General features: G+C 33.0%; 1 protein-coding gene across 1 annotated transcript; it reads left to right on the top strand.

The window, feature by feature from the left end:
• The first annotated feature begins 4,186 nt into the window (after positions 1-4,186).
• On the top strand, positions 4,187-5,731 carry LOC146997364 (uncharacterized). Its single transcript, XM_085816373.1, has one exon. The coding sequence runs from the start codon at positions 4,392-4,394 to the stop codon at positions 5,661-5,663; it is 1,272 nt and encodes a 423-aa protein (XP_085672499.1). The 5' UTR covers positions 4,187-4,391; the 3' UTR covers positions 5,664-5,731.
• The last annotated feature ends 17,751 nt before the right edge of the window (positions 5,732-23,482 follow it).

Here is a 23,482-nt window from a genome sequence, read left to right as displayed (position 1 = left end):
AACCTGTTAGTTTTACATCTACATACTTATTATCTGTGAATTTTTACTACCATTGTCTGCTAACTTGAATTTACATACACTAAAAACCACGTTTACAACTCGGCTCGGCTCAGCTCAGCTTGGCGAGTAAAAATGCAACGGCGCCAACGGGTTCTCTGCGGATGAAAACCCAAAAAAGGTACCTAGAGACTTCAAATTTTGAATAACGTAGTCCTTCACTGGAATATGGGCATCTGAAAGGCCAAATTTGAAATTTGTTTCATTAGCTATTTCATATTTTGTAAAACTTTAACGAATTTTGTTTAACTAGCTTAACGATTTCAAAGCGTTCCATTAACAGTAACATCGCGTGCATCTTCAAGCACGGATATTTTATGCGAGAGGTTTCTTTACATTTCTTACTGGTATTATGTTGGTGGCGTAGAAACGCGAAAACTTTACAATGTGTAACGGTATTTTGCGTCGAATGACTTTTAACGTCTGTATCGCTTTTCAGATCCCGTTTTTAATCCCCGTGAAAATTATATAAAATTTAAAAGCTTTTCAGATTTTTAGCCCAAAGGGGAAATTTGCCCAGGTGTGCTATTAATTTCGTTTTGTCATTTTGCGTTGATTCACTGTAAAGGGTGAATCACTTTTTAAATTGTTGCCACCAAATATTAGAGCCCTGTATTATATTTAAAGAACTTAAATAATGAAGAATCTGCATACATATATGCATGCTTATCTCACTGTGATAAAAGAACAGTATCTAGAACCATCAGATATTGAATAAGGCACGTCCCTACCCAAATATGGACATCTGGAATCCCAAATTTGGAATTTGTTTTATTATCTATTGCATATTTTGTAAAGCATTTATGAGTTTTTGATTAAGAAACTCAACTATTTTAAAGCGAGCAATGGCAATACTGTACGAAAAAGAAACATTTTTATCTCCAGGGCGCGAGACTGTATCAGAAATTCTAAAGATATGCTCTAAATATTTTGTGATACTGCTGTTGAATTGAATTTTATGGTTTAAGTGCAAAGAACATGATATTTAATAAATAAAGGTAACAAACAAAACGTTAAAAAAAGCCCCTTTCGGCGTAATATAAAATCTGGAAGCTTTCAGCTTTTTTATTATTATTATTATTTTAATTTTTATATTTTATACATAAAAGGGATAAACGAAATACTTATTTATACTGAAAGCTAACAGTAGTATGCAGTTCTTCCCTCTGTTACCATTGTTAAAAACTAAATAGAAACTAAATAAATTAAACTAATAAAACTAAATAAATATGTTAAAAATTTCCAAAAAAAATGCAGATCTTTGAAAAATGTTCTTTTGAAAATCCAAGTTTTCTAAGCACAGGCATTTTTAATTTACAAATACGGTTTTTTATTGGCTGAAAAAATAATGCGCAGTATGTTGTTTGTGTTTGTTCGCGAATATCTTTTTTTTTTTTTTTTTTTTTTTTTTTTTAAATTTTATACAGAAATGCCATAAAAGGACTAAATATTGTCCTGTCATAATAAAAACGATGAAACAGTTCGAAAAGATGATCTCTGTATCGAATGCATATATGATATATTCCATATATAAATTTAAAAAATGGTTTCAGTTTAAAGTTAGAAAACGAAACTGAGTTTTAAAAGCTAATTCTCATTTATTTTCATTGTAATTCCGAGATTTTTCAACACCGGCATCCTGTATCTTTTCGATGCTTAATTAAAGAATATTTCCTATCATATAAGAATTTAAATTTTAGCATTTTTTTGTATGATTTTGGAAAAGTTATATTACATATAAGCGTTGCCTGTAAGTAAGAATTGATGACATTGAATGAAATAATGACGATGTAATGTTCTCTTTCGAATGTAAAAACGAAAATCTTCGTATAAAAGGGCCCATCGAGAATCACATCGGAATTTGAGGCCGATGGCTGATAGAAATAAAGGGGAGAACAACTAAATTCGAAATCCATCGGTGCTAGAGGCAATTAATTAAAAATTTTACGTACTCTTTTGAGAGTTAGCCCTAAAGGTAATACAAAATTAAGCGCACAATACCTCTTTCATCCGTGGAACGGTGTTTGGTACACCAGGGCACTTGAGCGACAAGGCTCTACCCCTTGTAGAACAGTTTCAGAATTGCGACTAGTATGATGAAATAACCTAAAAGATATCTAAGGTAATTTGTTTTTTATAATAAAATTTTTAAAGTGAATAATTAATAATTTATAATTCATATTTAAGCCAGAAGTTAGAGAATGCTAATTAAAGTATTAAAGCGATGTCCAATGAATGTAGGCCAGAAGTCGTCGAGCTCGTGAGCGTGTGGATAAAGGTAAGGTTAGGCGAAAACTGGTAATTTGAATCCGATAAGTAAGATATAAATACTATGAACGTAAAAAGAATGCATAGTAGATACAATAAGAGAAGGTTAACATAAACTGTAAATGCATTATAATATATATTACATCATATATACATTCATTTGGGCCATTAGCCTGTCCATATTTGCTTGGTCATTGTAGTCATAATTGCAAATATTAATGCCCGTGTTGTTAATTGTTTTTTTTTTTTTTTTTTTTTTTTTTTTTTTTTGTCTTTCATGAAAGCTTTTAGCAAGTTTATAATAATGTGAGCGTAGTTGCTCCATACCTAGTTCTTCATGAATTCTGTTGTTGCGGATTCCGCTTTAACTATTTGCCTAAGAAGAGAATTTAAGTCTGATAATTTTTTCCTATTACACTTTTTGGTATAGGTCCAAACTGGACTAGCATAACATAGTAATGGACGGAGAACGGACTTATAAATGAGTAACTTGTTGTCAAATGATAAAACACTGTTTCGAGCAATTAAAGTGTATAATTTAGCTTTACGAACTCGAAATTTTGGGATAATAGATGTAATGTGTGGGGCCCATGTAAGAGTTTTGTTGAGGATCACCCCAAATAAGGAACCTGCTTGGCCCAAGAAATAAGGCATAGTAGATTAAAACTATTCAGCCCAGAATGACGCACATCGGAAGATTAATTACAAGCGTGTAATCATTCCTAACACAGAAAAAATAAATCACTAAACTAAAAGAAAGAATTTAATTGCTAAAATTAAAATTAAAACCAGATGGAGTGAGACATGCCTTTTTTATTGGAAACACATGTAAGGGTAAAACGCCTTTTTCTTCTCTGGAGATTCACTTAAACTCCTGAAAATTATACTTTAGCAAAAACAGACCTAAGCAACACAAGCCCGGATCAATAACTTGACCTACGTTGAAAAAAGTAACAAATGCTGTACATATAAAATAAATTTTCTTTGAATAACAAGAAAAGTTACAACACAGTTTGGTATTCAGTCAAGGTAGCTACACATTTAGAGATGCAAGTGACCACAGAAGAAAATTATCCTCAACAACGTATACGTCAAGAAACGTATATGTTCAACAAACTCATATCAATTTGTTAACTTAGTAATTACAATATTTCCATTATTACATATTAAACAATATGTAATAATAGCTACGTACACGTAGTTCTAATTTTTGCTTCTTAAAAGAAAATGAAAGCTTTTTAACGTTACGTTCAAACTAGATACAAACACCAAAACAACATTGTTTTGATAATATATTGTAAATTTTGTTGCAGATTATAACTAAAATTTCTGACCAATTTTCATTGAACGAAATAATGCAACTATATTGCCACGCAATAAAAATGATTTAATAGAAAAAAGAAAGTCAATAAAGAGCACTTTGCTTATTTCGATTCATAATCTTTTGTATTCGTTCTGTTAAGTAACAGTTTGAAAGGACTTTATAAGTAAGTACTTTATGTATGACAAATGAAAATGGTACCTCAGAACGATGTTGAAAGAGAAAAATTTTCAAGATCGATAGGTGACACTCAGAAACATTGTTGACAATTAGAATGAGAAGCCGATTTGTATGATGGCATCATGAATTATTAATGATTACTGCAGTAGCTTCTCCCGATTGAAAACAAAAGTGTTTCATGGTCGATTAAATAAATGATGGTCAGGTAATGACATTCATAAGAAGTGTGCAAAACATAGAATTATATCATTAATCATTTTTGCCTACAGAACCGATTCTGCGCACTCAGAGTTAAATTGTCTCAATGTTTTCAGGTAGCAATCTCAGAAAGCGTTTTTTAGAGATTGCAATTAGTTGCTCATCATTTAAAGCTTTAAAGATAATCCCTGCGAAGAATGGGCATTTTACAGGAAAAATATTAAAATTCCTCTCCTAAAGAAGCATTGATTTCAGTAAGCTCTTTAGTCCGATTTCAATGTACACCGAGTGTGTAACAATGGTAGAAAAGTTACCAATTTTCTTCTAACTCACAAGTCACTTGAGCACTAAGAACAGCGGAGTGAAAATGCGGGAATCATCTGGCATCAGAATGGTTAAAAAACTATTTCAGACTAATTCTACATCAGGCAGCGTATTCAAATTTGAACCTGATGAGAAGTTTTGTTTTCGAAACGCGCTGAAGCCTATTTTGATATCTTTGACGGTAATTGGTATCCAAACGAATGTCGATCTTAATGGTGCGGGAAGTCATCGAAAGAAGATGCGAATCAGGTGGTGGAATGTTTTAGCTTTGATCTATCTTCATCTTTTCAGTATAAAAGCTATAGTTGCCACTGTCATGACGAAAGGTGGTTTCGGATTCTGGATGCAGCTGACTACGTTTCTAAGAGCTGGTTCTGCTGCTTTATCAGCTGATATATATGTGTTTCAACAAGTTAAATTGGAACAACTGATTCACAAAATAGATACCATTTACAGAAAATTCAGCAGAGAAGAAAAAAGGAGAATCAAAAGAGGCATAATAATATCAGTTATCATCATATGGATATTTCTGGGGATAAACTTCGGCTCGACAGTGATCAGTGTTTATAACTTGGGTTTGAATAAATTTTTGGATGTTCATTTATTCTCTGTGCGTGTTCAATTTTTGCCACTTTCGGTAGCTTATGTACTGGTGGACATTTTTATGATCATTCGTCAAGCTATGATGTGGGGTACTTTATCTTTCATGGTGCTGCTTTATGTTGTCTTTTGTGATGGTATTCGGCGTTGCTTCAAATCCTTCACAATGAACCTCATGAACACTTTTCAGCAATCAAACCCACTTACGGCGAGGATGGTTGTAAGACTGAGAAGACAGTATCAGCATGTTACAGGTATTGTGATGCTGATGGACGACATCTTCTCGCCTGCTGTATTTTTATGGTATTCTTGTTTCATACTAAGCGTGTGCATCGACATAACTTTCGACGTCTCCTTACACAATCGCTTAGATTCATTATCTCTTTTCTCGAGTGTTCGAAAGCTCTTCATACTCTTCGTAGCGTACGTAACAATTGGAATGTCAGCTTCTTTAGTCATGGAGGAAAGCCAAAAATGTGTGCCCGCGTTTTATAAAGCAACAACGTCACTTGAACTATGGACAAACGCATACATGCTTCAAGTTGTCCAGTTCCTTGGAATGCATCTGAGCACTTCAAATGTTACCTTAACCGGTTGGAAATTCTTTATACTTAACCGTACTTACATGCTAACTATAGTTGGCATTCTTGTATCATATGTTATCATAATATTACAGTTGAATCCTCGAGCTATGGAAAAACTGATAAAAGGATGATTGGCTAATATTAATATATATATATATATATTTGAAGCTTTAAATGACTGGCATTGCTAAATACTTTCTTTAATAAATTATAGTACACTCTTTTTTAACTCTTATTTCCTGAAACACTTTTAAAGAATTATTTTCTGAAATAATATGGAATGAAAAATCATTAACTTGTTTTGAATTTACTACTTAAATATATAGTGATTAGTCATATTACTGTTTTATCCATGTTAATAAATGAATGAAACTTTTGAAAAAATTTCCTTTTTTTTTTACTTTGCTTTTGAGAAATTTTAAAGGTAAACGAAATATTTCCGCAGAATTTATCATAATATTTACACATTTATTAAATTTTCTTTCAATGCATATAACTTAGCTGTTACTTTTTCTATTTCGTTGATAAGATGCGATATTTTTTCCCTGAAAAGTAAGCTATATTTACGGAGTCATTTGCCTTGTCGAAGCAGAAAATATGAAAAATCTACAGTGCCCTCGCTAGGACTAGAGCTTCAAACCTCCCGACTGCCAGCCGGGCGCGCTTTCCAATTACACTTCAAAGGCATGAGGTGAGGAGGGAGAAAATATGTTGCGTACTTATTTTTTCTTAATTTATACATAATATCTAAAGATGACGTTTTTATCCTGCTAGGTATTTCTAATTAATGATAGCTGAAATTATCTTTTGAAATTGAGATTGAGAGTTTATTATCTATCATTTACAGGCATAATATACTCCTTGTTGAGAGACCTTTATTTTAGTAGCCGTTGGTCGTGCTTCCATAATAAAAGTGTTTTCAATAGCGCAAAAATTATGTTGTGGTGTTTTTGTAATTTAAAAAGAAAATGAGTTTTACAAAAATTACGAAATCTAACTTTTATATGCTTATCTGCTTCTTATACTTATATTAGGTAATATGTAACAGTTGTCATAAAAATAAAACACAAAGAGTTTACTTATAGATTGCAAAATTTGTAACGTTTTTATAATTGGAAGTATACGACCAATGGTTGCGAAAATAAAGACTTCTATCAACAAGATGCATATCTAACGTATGGATGTGTCATCATTGCAAAACATACCATGGGAGATGCTTAGTTTATCGCATCACAGCAAATGTTAAAATTCGCATTTTTTCTACAGGCATCTGAGAACACGATACTTCATGCTTGAAGGTATCTGACTGAGGTAAGTACGGCTATTTATGTCGTTCATTTGCAGTAGCAATGTCACGTTTACTTGTGGAAAATTAATGGTTCTGATATCCATGCATAGTTGAGCAGTCCCTGTCCTTGGTGATCATAGTTCTCTAGAGATAATGGAATTGTCGAAGAAGCTGGTTCGCTGGTTGCAACTACTATTAATCTTTCAGCTACTATTAATCTTTTCAACTACTATTAATTCTTATTACTATTAATCTGGTTGCAACTACTATTAATCTTCTTTAACTACTATTAATTTCTTTTAACACTGATTTTAAAAAATGCCAGATTTATTTGTATTTACCGTCACTTCAAGAATGAGGGCCTATGAAAATGAAGCCTCGTATGATGTCTATAGCAGTTCTACCTAGCTTCTTCGAAGATAGCAGCATCTCCAAAAGTGTATGGCCTCAGAGTGCCCATGTTTCAATCTTATATTCTTCGTCATATGAAGCTGGAACACCTATATTAATAGGTCACATAAATTCTAGCAACTGCAAGATAATATCTCTGCTGCAGTTGATGTTATCAGTCTTATCAACTTATTTAGATATTGAAGAACGATTTTGTAGGTGCTTGCAAGAAGCAGTGGCCTCTTTTTGAAATTATGCGATCCGCTGGACAACTGTTACAGAATTCTACAATCTTATTTTCATGTCTTATAAAACATGCTTGAAGCGAGCGATAACTCGATGCCTCCCATGAATGAAACAACTTCCGTAAATTGTATGAGAATTTTAATCGCAATTCAATAGCATTCAACGTTCAAATCTTTATCTTAATGAGAAAATAACAACTGTGTTAGATAAAGTTACATTAATTAGTAATTTTTAGCATTTTTTTTTTTTTTTTTTAGTATAAAACTGTTATGTTTTCTGCGTCGGAATAATTATTCTAAGTACAACGAAATGTTTTTGAAGACTGAAAATAAAAGGCAGGGAACTCGTAAATATGTTAGTAGACCAACCTAAGCTTATTTGCTTTACAATACTTTAACGCGTTTGAAATCTGATGAATGCTAAACATCTGAAATAAAACATTCCAAAGCGTACATATATATTACATGGTACATATACTAATTGTACTCAATCGGTGGAATCCATTTATTTCTTATAAAAACCTATCTCTTAACATCTACAATTCAAGAAATAAAAACGAAGCTTTATATTAAAACATAATTAACCTGTACAAAAATTAAGTTATCTTTCGTTTTCAAAATTTACCTATGTAAAAGAAGAATGTATGGATGTGTAAATTAATTAATATTTTTTCACAATACAGATAATTAATTATATTTATTCACATTACAGATAATGCAACTTTCCGTGATTATTGTTGCTATTGGATCTTCAACATTCGACATTAAGTTAATCGCTCTATTAAGCATGCAGCTTTATGTATATTTAAAATTTTTATTACAAGGTTTTATTTACTTTTTTGTTTCCTTGCATTATTAAATTCCAGGAAGACTTACATAAAATTATAAGCTGATTTCCTTAAACAGGCTATTAGGTTTAACTTATTGTAATGATTTATTATTCGATGCCTTATATAAGTCTGAACTTTGTACAAATATAAAATAATAATAATGAGTTGAAAGTTATATAAAATATGGCAAAATTATTGTCCTATTTTAAACATTAAATCTTTAGTAATTAATTACGTTTTTAATTTGCTTAAAACCACATAAGTTGCACAAGTGTTCAAGAAGATTTATTGATATAAATTTGTCATTTTAAAATGGTGCTTCTCAATACATTTCAAAATTGAAATTCAACTGTCATAATTTATTTTTAGATGCGTTTCTAAAATTTCACAGCTAACTTGAAACTCCTCCTAGCCTTTCACCTGAGGAAAGTGCCTTACTTGCCTCATCCTTATCCCGGCTCTGCATGACAAGCTAAATAATCTTAGACCTTCACTACGTTTAAGCTCTCAAATAAGATTATATGAGTAATATTTTTGATCAGATTCAAACTGTACTAATCGTCAAAATAACATAAAAAATAGACCAAATAATCGCCAATTTTGGCGACTTTTGGGGATTTTTCTGCCAAATTTGGCAACAAAAATTAGTTGCCAAAACCATTTTCAGCTTGGCAGTATCTTATCAACTTCGCGATATAGCCATTTGCCTCAATATTAAATGGGCTATCATTGTAATCTTATTTTTCCGATGAAGCTTCCCTTTTTCGAGGCACTTAGTGTTGTATTACGCAAGAGATATTACAATTTCACTAAATTATATGTAAAATTGTATATATTAAATTTCGCTAAAGTTATTTACCATATGTACAAAATTCGTAACATTGCCTCCTTCCAATGGGAGTAACAACGGTAATTACTCCCATTGGATTATATGAATACACAAACATGATTTTTGGGTTAAAAAATGCAGCTCAAATATTTCAAAGATTTGATCAAGTTTTACGAGGTTTGGATTGCTGTTATGCTTACCTCGATGATGTACTCATAGCATCAAAAAATGAAACCACACACAAAGCCGATCTGGAAAAGGTGTTTGAACGATTGAAGACGTACGGACTTAATTTATCTAAATGGGTTTCGGGGCAAAAAGAAATCCGATTCCTAGGTTTTCTAGTTTCTTCGGATGGTATATCCCCCTTACCAGAAAAGATAAAAGCTCTATCCGAATACCCACTACTTAAGACTGTAAAGGATCTAAGGCGATTTCTTGCAATGCTTAACTTCTACCATCATTTTATACGAAATGCAGCTAAGACGCAAGCTTATCTTTATGATTTGGTTAAAGGAAAAATGCAGACGGACACGTCAGAACTTACATGGGATGTTAAAACAAAAGATGCATTCAACTTATGCAAGCAAATATTATCCAATGCTACTATGTTGGCGCATCTTGTTAACTTTCGTTAGTTATCGATGCTTCAGAAATAGCTATTGGAGCCGTATTATGTTCAGCCCTTAGGATTTTATTTCAGAAAATTAACATCTTCTGAACGTAAATGGCAGCTTTTGGCAATATATTCAGCAGTTAAATCTTTTCGGCACATGGTCGAAGGTCAAGATTTCGTGGTATTCACTGATTACAAACCTTTAATTTATGCTCTACAGCAAAAACATGATAAAGCAACACCTCGTCAAATTCGTAATTCAGAATTTATATCACAAGTCACTACCGATTTGAGATACGTTTTTGGAAGTAATGACACAGTAGCAGATGCTTTTTCGAGAATTTCAGAAATTCAATTGCCTCAAGTTATTGATTATGACGAATTGGCTCGTGCTCAGGAACATGATAGCGATTTGCAAACCCTTCTCAAATCCGATACTGGTCTTGTTTTTAAGCAATTAAATTTCCATTAACAAATCTTCCAATTTATTGTGATATATATTAAAAAAAACATTCGACCGTATGTATCTAAACAGTTCAGATTTCAAGTTTTTGAAACGTTACAAAACTTATCTCATCCAGGAATAAAAGCAACTACAAACCTAATAAAAACTCGATTTGTATGGAAATCGCTCAATAGTGTTTTTAAGAACTGGTGCAAAAACTGCTTAATGTGCCAAAAAATCTAAAATTCATCGGCACACATTTTCGTTACCTGATGTTAGGTTCAGCCGTATACATATAGATATAATCGGCCCACTTCCACCATCAAAACACTACAGATATATTTTAACTTGTATAGATAGATTCACTAGGTGGCCAGAAGCTTTTCCGATGCCTAACCAAACTGCTCAAACTGTAGCTGAGACATTTTACTCTGGATGGATTGCTAGATTTGGAGTACTTGATATCATAAAGACTGATCGTGGTACCAATTTCGAAAGTGAATTGTTTAGATCACTCACAAAATTCCTAGAAACTCGCAAAACAAGAACTACTGCCTTTCATCCAATTTGTAACGGTATTGTAGAACGTATGCATCGACAACTAAAAGCATCCATTAAATGTCATGCAACAGTTAGATGGAGTGAAGTGTTACCATCAGTTTTGCTTGGAATAAGGTCATGCATTAAAGAAGATACTGAATCTTCACCAGCTGAAATGGTCTATGGAACTTGCTTGAAACTTCCAGGAGAATTGTTTCGCAATTCTTTTTCAAATATTGTTCCTGCAAAAGACATTGTTGACAATCTTCGTCCACAGATGTGACTTATTCGACCATCTTCTGCTTCGAGGCAACTCTTCGAGCAACGTTTTCCTTCATGAAGATTTACTTACAAGCTCGCATGCCTTCCTTAGACGAGACACTGTGCGAAAACCTTTAGAGCAACCATACCAAGGGACTATTCAAAGTACTAGCTAGGACTGAAAATTTCTTTTACAATCTATATAAATGGTAATAAATCTACAGTATCAGAAGATCGCTTCGCTTAAAGCCTGCATACATACTGGTAGACTCTCGAGAAGAAAATCATATAAGTAACAACAAACAGTCTGAACCTGATTCTACAAATAAACCAAACATTCCCAACTTTCACTAAGTCAGGCAGACGCGTAAAAATTGTTCAACCTTACCAAGTTTCTTAGATCGTCCTCTGGACTGGAAGGGGACCAATGTGGCAACAATTAGATTCATCGCATAGTAACAATAAGCTCATAAACTTTGGAACGACAATTATTATATTTTTTACTTTTGAGTTTGTATCAGCATAAGTTTCTTTCATGTACTTAGGTATTCTTAACTGGTAACTAACTAAATAAATAAATATTTAAATACTAATGGAGTCATATTTTGAATACTTATCTCTACCTCCTATATGCTTATATACTTCCTTAATTACAGCCGAAATAAAATTCCTTCCTTGATCGGAGTGTAACTAAAGAGGCACTCCAAACCTAGAAATACAATTCTGTATCATTACCTCTGCTACCGCGACAGCACCTTAATCAGGGATAGGATATGCTTTATACCACTTTGTGAGGTAATGAATGATACGAGGATGTATTTGTTGCCACCAGCTGTTCGTGATAGAGGTTTAGGGATTCCAAAGGCGATACGTTCAAAATGCGCTTCTCCATCGTGACATTGCAGCTTCCCTCAGCTGCGTTTCTTCGGTCCTTTCCGACTCGCACAAGCATGGCATGATTGGCACCGCTTTTGTTTTATGATGTGTTGAAATTAGCTTTTTTTTTAACCGCTTAGTCAATAACGTTAGATTAAAAACGCCCGTGAATAGCTGCCCCAAGACGCTAAACACTGGTAGTTCGGTCCAGGCTTCGAGTCCCGGCGAACGCGTTGGCTGCATGGGCGCTTCCGAGGTTTTTCTCTTGTATAACGTGGATACGAGCCAGTATTCCTTAAAAAGTCCTCCATGGGATATCTCTCATTTCGTATAGTGCAAAACGCGGAGCAGGTTACAAATAAAACATAGCAACTGCTTTTAAGTAATTTAGTTCTTAGTCAAGAAGCGATCTGAAGAAGGAAACATGAAGTACACGGAAAACAAAGGAATAAAATGAAGCTAACTTCTGTTCAGTCGAATGAAATCATTTGAAGTGTGGCGGAAAGGAAACAGATGAAGGTTTTCGAGTAACGGTAGTATTAAACTTGGACATGTTGCGTGTAACCTAATTTCTTCCTCCGAAACCGAAATGATGCATTTTATATCTATGAATATTGAAAAATGTTCGTTAATCTATGATAAACATCAGGTGTCAATAATCTGATTTCAATTATACATTCTCGAAAATTTGGATTGTCATCAGAATGTATACTTAGAAGGAATTATGCTATTTATGCGATATCAATCACTTAAGTAGCTGAAATCTAGATAGAAAACTTGTAAGCCAGCTTCTCAAGACCAATGGATAGGTAGTGAATTATCAAAGATCATGAACTTACGATGATATAGTACTAGCGTTCACCTTCACCACCAAGAACTGTTTTGGACAAGTTCTGCTTTTCTATTCATTTCAGCAAGGTTTCATTAAAATGGCTTATTTTTACTTTGTTCTACTTTAGCAGCACTGATGCATGAAATCAGTTCTATTTACTTCGACCTTAAATGCAATAAGTATTCAGATTTATCTATCAAGATACGGAAAGACGTTAAAATCAAATCAAATATGTGTCCTGTCTGTTTTGATTTCAAAAGTACCATGTTCAATATGGCAGTTTTCAGGTAAACGTTTTCAGTATATTAATTACTATGCATAACTTTTTTTCTATTGTAAATTATAAGAATTTATTTTATTTTTCAGTTATATATAACAGCAATTTTACTAGATTTACTCTAATGAAACATTTTATGGTTAAATGCTTTTATGCGCCTATCATTACATATTTTACATGCTTTCGGATTTATTATTGCTTCATTTTCGTAATTATTATAAAGGCAATACACAATACCACACATGACTAATCTGCAGTCCTTAAATAAATGAATGTGCTAAAAAACTTTTTTTGGTCAAGAAGAGGGATAAATCAGATAAAGGCTGATCTTTGGAATATGGTAACAGGTAGTTTGGAGACATTTTGGAGGCGATAAAGGTTACTACCTAGGACTTTGGTAATAATGTGAGAAGTACTCAGTTCCGATTACGCATTATTTTGTGTGAGGGAAATGAGAGATCATGAGATATGTCATGTGACATTAATGGACGAATTACAGTTCTTTAATCGGAAAAGGGGGTAAATTTGGAAAAATTATTTTGTATTAAGTTTCATTGTGTGTTGTGTGAAATAGTGTTGATTAATTTTAGGATTGCATGGCGCTATGTAAAGTGAATTCTAAATTTTTAATACGTAATAATTAATAATAACTTGACTACTGGATTTCGGATTTAGAAATTAGCAGTAGTACTGCAGCCGATTGGAACTCTTTCTGTAGGGAAGTGTGCGTGCCACGTAATGAAGATTCTGAAGAAGATTAGGTAAATTAGTATTTTTAATCATTTGAGGATATTATTTTTATGCATTGTTCTAAATGTAAGGAGTAAATAAATTAAAATGGTATTATTGGAAAATTGTTATTAGCAATGATTTAGTTTAAAGTAATTAGGATTGTAATCTAATTTTTATTAATTTAATGTATGTGCTTATTTATATTTTAAGTAGTGTTTATTAATTTAATTATATTTTAATTTAATGATCGTGATTTTGTGAGTTATATGTTTGTAGTATTTTGGAATACGTTGGTTGATCTTTACATTATGGTAACTTGGCGTTTTTTTGGCGAAAATTTGGCGACCAACTCTCCTACAGCAAGCAACCCTCTATTTTTTTTTCCCGCCGCCATTTTGTCTTCACGAAGTAAAGACATGTTTCTTTTTTTTTATCTACTGAACACTTCTTCCAACAATCTATTAGCCGAATTACACTTATGCTAGAAATTTTATCTAACAAAACTGCTTAATCATGACAAATATTCACTGAAAAATTGGGAAAAAGTGCACAATACCATACTCCTTACGCATTTTTCAAAATAACACATACACATAAACCATGTACACGTCGACTTATTTTTACTTAAAAAAACATCCCAGAATTGCACAAAAATGGCATTGCGCACACTCTTCACTATATCCATGTAGACTGCTTTTTTCTCATAAATTAGAAAAATTTCACGAAAATACATGACAATTTTCTCAATCTTTAAACCCGGTAAAAAGAACATATATGAAATTACCTGATCGCGAAAAAATATATACCCTTTCCAAAGATGAACATTTCCACACATAAAATAAATAAAATATCCAAAAACTTTTACCTCTAAATCATCTATTACATTATACACGTCACCAACGAATTCATACCGCAAGCATTACAAATACTTATTATCAAATATTTAAATTATTTCCATGCACGTTTACTTCAACTTAAACGTGTACCAAATTCCTACAAACATAAAATTCACAAAATAACTATCATTTAATTAAAATATCACTAAACCATGTACACGTCGACTTATTTTTACTTAAAAAAACATCCCAGAATTGCACAAAAATGGCATTGCGCACACCCTTCACTATATCCATGTACACTGCTTTTTTCTCATAAATTAGAAAAATTTCACGAAAATACATGACAATTTTCTCAATCTTTAAACTCGGTAAAAAGAACATATATGAAATTACTTGATCGCGAAAAAGTAATGAACATTTCCACATATAAAATAAATAAAATATCCAAAAACTTTTACCTCTAAATCATCTATTACATTATACACGTCACCAACGAATTCATACCGCAACCATTACAAATACTTATTGTCAGATATTTAAATTATTTCCATGCACGTTTACTTCAACTAAAACGTATACCAAATTCCTACAAACATAAAATTCACAAAATAACTATCATTTAATTAAAATATAATTAAATTAAAAAACACTACTTAAAATATAAATGAGCACATACATTAAATTAATACATACATAAATACCCATTTCGAATTCACTTTAGTTACGGCCATGGGATCTAAAAATTCACGAACACTGTTTCACACAACACAGAATAAAGCCAAATACAAAATTTCCAGATTTTTTCCCGATTTTCCCCCTTTTCCGATTAAAGAACCGTAATTCGTCCATTAATATCACATGACATATCCCATGATCTCTCATTTCCCTCACACAAAATAATGCGTAATCGGAACTGAGTACTGCTCACATTATTACCAAAGTCCCAGGTAGTAACCTTTATCGCCTCCAAAATGTCGCCAAACTACCAGTTACCATATTGTAAAGATCAACCAATACGTTTGAGTAGTATACGTTGACTATTTTCATGCATTTTCGTGAAATTTTTCTAATTTATGACAAAAAAGCAGTGTACATGGATATAGTGAAGAGTGTGCGCAATGCCATTTTTGTGCAGTTCTGGGATGTTTTTTTAAGTAAAAATAAGTCGACGTGTACATGGTTTAGTGATATTTTAATTAAATGATAGTTATTTTGTGAATTTTATGTTTGTAGGAATTTGGTATACGTTTTAGTTGAAGTAAACTTGTATGGAAATAATTTAAATATTTGACACTAAGTATTTGTAACTATTTTTAATATTTGCGGTATGAATTCGTTGGTGACGTTTATAATATAATAGATAATTTAGAGGTAAAAGCTTTTGGATATTTTATTTATTTTATACGTGGAAATGTTCATCCTTGGAAAGGGTATATACTTTTTCGCGATCAGGTAATTTCATATATGTGCTTTTTACCGAGTTTAAAGATTAAGAAAATTTTCGTGCAAATTTTTGTAATTTATGAGAAAATAGCAGTGTAGATGGATAAAGTTAAGAGTGTGTGCAATGCCATTTTTGTGCAATTCTGGGATGTTTTTTTAAGTAAAAATAAGTCGACGTGTAAATGGTTTATGTGTATGTGCTATTCTGAAAAACGCGCAAGTAGTTTGCGATTGTGCACTTTTTCCCAATTTTGCAGTTAATATTTGTCATGATTAAACAGTTTTGTTACATAAAATTTCTAGCATAAGTGTAATTCGGCGAGTAGATAGTTGGAAAAAGTGTTGAGTAAATAAAAAGAAAAGAAATATATCTTTACTTCGTGAAGACAAAATGGCGGCGAAAAAAAAAAGTAGAGGGTTGCTGTAGCAGAGTTGGTCGCCAAATTTTCGCCAAAAAATCGCCAAGTTACCATAATCCAAAGATCAACCCAGATAAATTTCAGAACTTATGTCCCGAGTTTAAAGATTCAGAAGTACTGAAATATGACCAATGACGCTTAATGAACATTAATTTCCTCGAGAGGGAATAGAGTGAAAAACCAATCTATGGTAACTTTGTCTGGATCCGAAAAACAGACCTTTAAGTTACTAGTTGAATGCGCTAACCATTCTATGGTAACTTTGTCTGGATCCGAAAAACAGACCTTTAAGTTACTAGTTGAAGCCTGCACAATAAACTGCGATAATTCCATAAACGTGCATCCGTGAATTGTATGGTAAGTTTTTGAATAAAGTCTTGCTTCTTAATAGACCAGTGAATTCCCTGTATCGACATATAAAGAAGTGTCTGTTCTTACGTTCCCATATTTTCTGTATTTTATCTTTTAATAAGTTTTTTTGAAAGTTTTACTGCGTTTTAATATGTTATCGTTTCCAGTAAGTTTATTGAAAGTCTATACGCATGCTTATTTAACGGCAATGGGCCGTATCATTCTCCGCGTGTACCATATATCATATACTATGATTGATCAATACCACTGTTCATATATACTATTCAGCGATTGCATTGAGAGTCTAGAGTTAGATTAACCTCATTTGGTGATTAGTAAAGATTCTGTTATTTAATAGATATATATTCTGCGATACTCTTAATTAGACTAAGTCACAATGACTGTAAAATAAACACTTATGCTCGAGATTATCTATGTTATTGATAAATAAAAAAATCTGGTATTTATTACCTAACGTATTTGCTGAGTTACGACTGCAACATGCCAAAACAGAAATCAGTACTTTTTATTACACTTAACAATGGTTAAATAAGTAATTTCTATTAACTTTTTACATGCGCATCATTGACCTAAAGAGCAGCATTAGGAAGGATACATCCGACTGGCCTGAAATATTTGCATGGCGAAATAGTATATAAATCATTAATTAGGAAGCACATATGCAATTCATGTGTGGCATTTAGTGTCCTTACAAGTATTATAAAAATTGCAACATGAAACTGACAGTGGAATTGTATTTGCTCTCACTTCTTGCTGTCGAAAGGATACAGTATTCTTCATTAAAGATTGCCATACATCAGCTATACCAGGTTTCAGACTCTGATATTAAGAAGGTTCGGTTTATTGAGATTACGGCAAAGCACACTAGGGCTATCTGCCTAATTGATGTTAAGACGTATTGTGTGATTAGGGAGAAGATGGTTTGCTTGTTGGGACATAGCGTTACAGATAATCAGGCTACAATGATCACAATATGGCTTCAGAGGAACATACATACTTGGAGCCTCATAGAACTCAACACTCAAGGAAACAGGTGGCAAGTAGGTGATCAACATAACTATAACAGAACATACAGGCGCTCTAAATATCAATCAGATATGACTACTCTAAAGATCAATCAAATATTATAGATGACTCTATCAATGAGATATCTTCTCTAACGACTCACTCATTAGAGTCTGTTGCATAATAAGTACTGTCAGTATCGATATTGATCAGTAGGCTTTCATCAGCCTCCAGCAGCAGCGGCTTAGGTTGCTAGATCTTTACTAGGTTGCTATTGCTTCGGCTTCCACTGACTCTTTAACATGGACGTCTGCAGTTGCCTTTTAAATAATTCAACCAATAATGTTACACTTGGAGAAGCGACTGAAATTATACAGTCTTTTTTTAGGGCTCCGATTTCTGTAGGTAACCAGTCTGAATGCGTCGTGTAACGTCGTGCAATTTTATGATATGGAGTGTCACTTCACTCCACTCGCTCAGTGTACATTATCGAGACATCGACTAGCCAGCGGTACATTGATGAAATAATGAAGCCCGCGTGACTGTTGATTTGTAGGGCATTTCTTAGGCGATTTAATAATAAGACAATGAAGGAACACATGTAGCATGCAATACACAAGAACTTGTGAATAGGCCCAAAGTCCCAGTGTTGCAATGGTCTGCCCGTTACTGTTATTTGTCATAAATTGAAATCTTTACAGCGCTTCCGGCGGGATATTCAGGGGCGTAGCTAGAGGGGAGGCAAGGGGGGACATCTGTCCCCCGGGCGCAGAATCCAAGGTGCGCCAAACTGATGTTACGACGTTTTAGAATTAAATGTTTTCCATCCTTGGCTAAGCAGTAGGGGGCGCGAAATCTTCAGTTGCCCCTGGGCGCTGAAAACCCTAGCTACGACTCTGGGGATATTTCTTAAAACGCAGCCAAAATAGATATAAATGCTAGCAGATTACTGCTGGAATTTCTTTTGTGACGCATTTATACATTCATATAAGAGGCCAGCACAAAAAAAAAAAAAAAAAAAAAACTTTCAAAACTTTATTTCGAAATTACACTCTGCTTATTGCATTTTAACAGCTACATTGTATGTATTTCATGAATAGAAGCATATCATGGCAATTTCTGAGCTGCAAATAGGCTACATTAACATCGTTAATTCGTTATTATTATATTTTAATAAAAGCAAAATTGCCTGTAAACCTCACCTAATCCAATGTTTTCATTGTTATCCTTAAAAGTGGCATCTGTTAAAATTGTTGGGAAATGGCTAACTTCTATTTTCAAAAGAACAAAATGCTTAAATTTATAGACCAATATAATTAGATTGGCCATTATAATTAGCTACCTTTAATCAAATTTAGACGAATTCATGATACATGTACATTACAAAAAAAAGTGTAGTTATTGAAATATATGTTGGGAATATAGTTGTAACTGTTTCTCAAACTGTTATGGAATTAAAATGTTTAAAAGAACTCTGAAGATGAATCTCTGAAGTAAATTAACTTTGTTTATTTGCTAATTAACAACGGAATTCAAAATGTTTATTTCGTTATTTCTTACAATTAATTCTGATAATAGCACTGAAAATCTTATTTAGATTACTTCTCAATATATTATTCTTGGCTTAGCCGAATAATTAACGTACATTAATATTTCACAAAATAAAAATAAGTAATATAGGTAATGTTGCTTTTAGTTAAGAACGTCTAGTCATTTGATATTATAATTAAGTCATAATTTTCAATAATATATTTAGACTTTAACGCCAACATGGAGCGTTGTAATCATACTGGAAATCAACACTCAATTCGATTATAGAAATAGTAAAATATTTTTCACTTCTGTCACTAAGACTGTTATTGAAAACACATGAAGCAATTTTAAAACAAATGTTATTTTCGTTTTATTATATTAAAATTATTGTATTAAAAATAAATTCATAAATAAGTAGGGTATAATTAACAATTCAACTTTTAAATGTGAAATTTCAGAGAATAATGTCGTCAAAATGGCAATAGAGGGCAGCACAGTATAACTAAGTCTTGATTTCATTCTGATGAATAAATGTTTTATGAAATTGCGAGACTTCATCCCTTTGATAATACTAAACTCAAACTGTATAATTTACTAAACCGTGATTATCCATAAAACTAAAAAGTAAATTAATTACGAAGAAAGCTGATTTAGAAAACTTCTAATTATTTTGCAGAATCTGTTTGGATGACGATAAAATATTCCACATTATTAGAAAAACACACTGGAGAATTTTAATTGAAGCGGTAAATAGTTTTACAACTTCGCAGATGCATTTCATGAGAACAGACGAGGAATTCCTAAAAGTTCAGTTGATCCCACTTCAAAATCCGCAACTGTTCGAAAATGTAAGCATTTTATAATTTAAGCTTTATAATTTAAGGCACGTGAGCATGGACTCGTCAAGAGAGAGATGTGCACATAGAGATTATTAACACATGTCTATTGTAATTTATATCTTAACATAAAATTAAAAAATTTCTGGTTTGATTCTCTAAGTTTGTGTTTGCTGCTTTTGGTTCTGTTGAAATTTGGGTGACAAATTTTCAGAAATATATAAAGACGTCTGATAAAATAACTTTTCTATATTCAATACAAATTATTTATTGCTGATCTTCGTGAAGTTTCTTATTTTTAAAATATAAGCATACATTAAAAAGAACAAATTTTTGTAAGAAAACTTGAAACGGTTTTCCTATCACATTGTAAACTGTAATGGCTTGAATACCATTTTATTATTCTGTACGTCAAACAGTGTTTAAATGGCCGGTGCTTTTCAATTTTCGAAAGTGATCGTAATTCCAGTAATATCCTCTTAATTTAATCCTCAAATGAAATAAACCTTGTTATGAACTCATATGAAAGTGAAACTCCATTTCGCCCGAATTTTGTTATTTATGCAGCATTTATTAAGAATGACATTGATATTAACTACCGTTGCTTTAGAAGGTGCACCTGAAATCCTCCCTCCCGCAACAAAAAAACGATGGAAGTAAAAGAAAGGAAGGAGCGGCCAGCTCTGAATAAAATCGCTCTGATAAAGCGTCGAATACTATCAGCGCCGAATAAAATCGAATTACCTTGAAATTTTTTCCTAATGTAATTAACGAAAAACTTGTGAAAATATTTCATTCAAATTAAACCATTCTGAGCAAACTGTTCTGTGAAAAGTATAGCATTTAATTCCGTTAAGAATGAAATGTTGTTTAACAATGTATTCTTTTCATATACTTAGAACTCTGAAATATTGTAAAAAAGAAAATATATGCATTTATATGTATATATACGATATAATTACAAAATATTTACATCCGATCGTGTCAAAACCCATTGAACTTAATGGTAAATGGTCCAATGTTTTGGTCACCAAGAAGGAATCGGCAGTGCTTCAAAGTAGTGTATCGGGGAAACCGGTTAGGGCCACTCCATCTTACTTCCTACCTCTTTGCAAAAAACCATGGTAGCGACTACTGCAGAAAAAATACTCTAATTTGCTTATTTTCCTCGCTTAATCCTCAGTTACGATCGTAACGTATGTAGTGATCGTAACATTTTATTCTACTTATTTATTTCTGTTATCGGTTTCTGATAGTGTCGCACAATGCAATTTGAATATGTTATCAAATAAAATTTTCTGAGTAAATCTGCAGTATGCAAATTGACTCTGCAATCGAAATACGTCATCTGCGAGGAGCATAAAATTGCATGTTTCATGGTAAGCCTTCAAATTTTGCTGTTATTCTGGGATACGAGATCTAAGATAGCCAATTTGTAACAATGACCTCCAGACATCGTCTGCTCGGAGAACTGCAGTGTAGAGCTTAGAGCTTTTGGAATACTAGAGGCAGGATAAAGTCAGACAGAAGTGACCAGATGGCTAAATGCGAGTCCTTGTGTGGTTCATAAACTTTAGCAACAATTTCCAGTCACAGATTCGGCATCCAGGAGGTTCAGCCAAGGATGGCCAACCGCTACGACGAGCACTGATGACCGATATTTGTTGTTATGCGCACGAAGGAAGAGATCTTACACTCAGCTCAGATTCTTTCTTACTTCAGCCACTTGAAGGTTGATGTCAATATCAATCGTGCATAGAAGGCTTTAAGAAAGAAGGAGGTCTGTAAGCCAGGCGACCAGCCATTTGCGTGCCACACACGTCAAGTCATAAAAGAGAACGTTTGATGTGGGCACGTCAACATGTCCACTGGACAGCTGATCAATAAAGCGCTGTTCTCTTTACGGATGAGTACAGGTTTAGCCTGCGATAGCAAAGCGACAGTAGGCGTTATTGTATTTGAAGAGAACCTGGAACTCGTTATTATCTATGAAAAAGATGCATACGGAGGTGGCAATGTGTGTATTTGGGGTGGTATCAATTTGGGTGAACGCACAAACATTCATGTCTTTCTACGGGAACCATGAATGCTCAGGCCTATAGAGATGACATCCTTGATGCTTATATGCGCCCTTATGCCGAGCCAATAGGTGATAATTACCTGCAACAGGACGACACGACCGCACAGGCTCGCATCGCATTGATTATCTTCAGTAGCAAAGAATTCAGCGCATGGACTGGCCAGCTCGATCACTGCACCTGAATCCCATCGAACCTGTTTGGGATGCTTTAGAAGACGTATAGTTGCTCCCAATCCTCATATTCAGACCCTTGCCACGCTTGCAACTGCTTTGCAAAGGCAAAAGTTCTCACTTCCTATGGAACTGATAGACTGCTTAATCGACAGCATCGCACATTGCTGTACGTTTTGTATTGGTTCTAAGGAAGATCATACTCCATACTGAAGGCAATTTTCCTATATCAAACTGCCACATTAGATTTGTTCATTTTATACATATGCTTCTATAACACCATAATTGTCTGGTAATCTTTTCACGTTATTTTATACCTTAACAAGTGTTGTATACTGTGGGTCACTTTCATTAAATTATAATGTTACTTTTTGAGTAATAGTTATTTTTATAATATTTCTTTAATTAATGATAACCAATGTGTATATATATATTTAAGATATATACATGTATATATAAAAAGGTTATATAACTATAAAATTTAAAAAAAATATAACTGTTATGCATCCTACTAAGCCGACGCCGTTCTCGCTCTGTATTTTGACTATCATTTTGAAATAAAGATCACTTATTGCTGCTTGCTGTCTCTGTCTTCTTTCCAAATTTCATCACTTTCTGACCACTCCTTCTTGGTGTTGCATTTTTAATGTCGAGCAGTGTATTTTACTTTAAATAGAATATTGATATCATGATGATTTACAGGTTTAAATTAAAGAGCTCTTTGTAATTTTGTGGTGGTCCTTATTCACGAATCCTCGAAGATCATGCACGCTTTATGTATTTTTGTGACTTTATTAGATTTGCCTTTCAAATGCGTTAAAAAAGGTTGAGTCAACTTGCAAACAGCCAGCGACACTGCAGGTCATGAATGTTACCTTTATAATAGTCAGCAAATAAATAGTTCGCCAAAATCGCCCAGTTTTTAATCCCATCTAAAACATTAACCCAAATCATTGCATACTAGCTTAAAAAGACCATATTATAAAATTAAAAATTCCTGTTACTAAGCAAACATAAGTAAACGTTGGGTGTTTTATAGACGGCATAACGATTATTACACAAATACTTTTAAGTTTCATAAGGATAAAACT

The sequence above is a fragment of the Stegodyphus dumicola genome, chromosome 5 (genome assembly GCF_044657685.1).
Source record: "Stegodyphus dumicola isolate Sdum_Otavi_A_Nest chromosome 5, ASM4465768v1".
NCBI lineage: Eukaryota > Metazoa > Arthropoda > Arachnida > Araneae > Eresidae > Stegodyphus > Stegodyphus dumicola.
The sequence above is the reverse complement of the archived record's forward strand: the minus strand, read 5'-3'. Positions and strand labels throughout refer to the sequence as shown.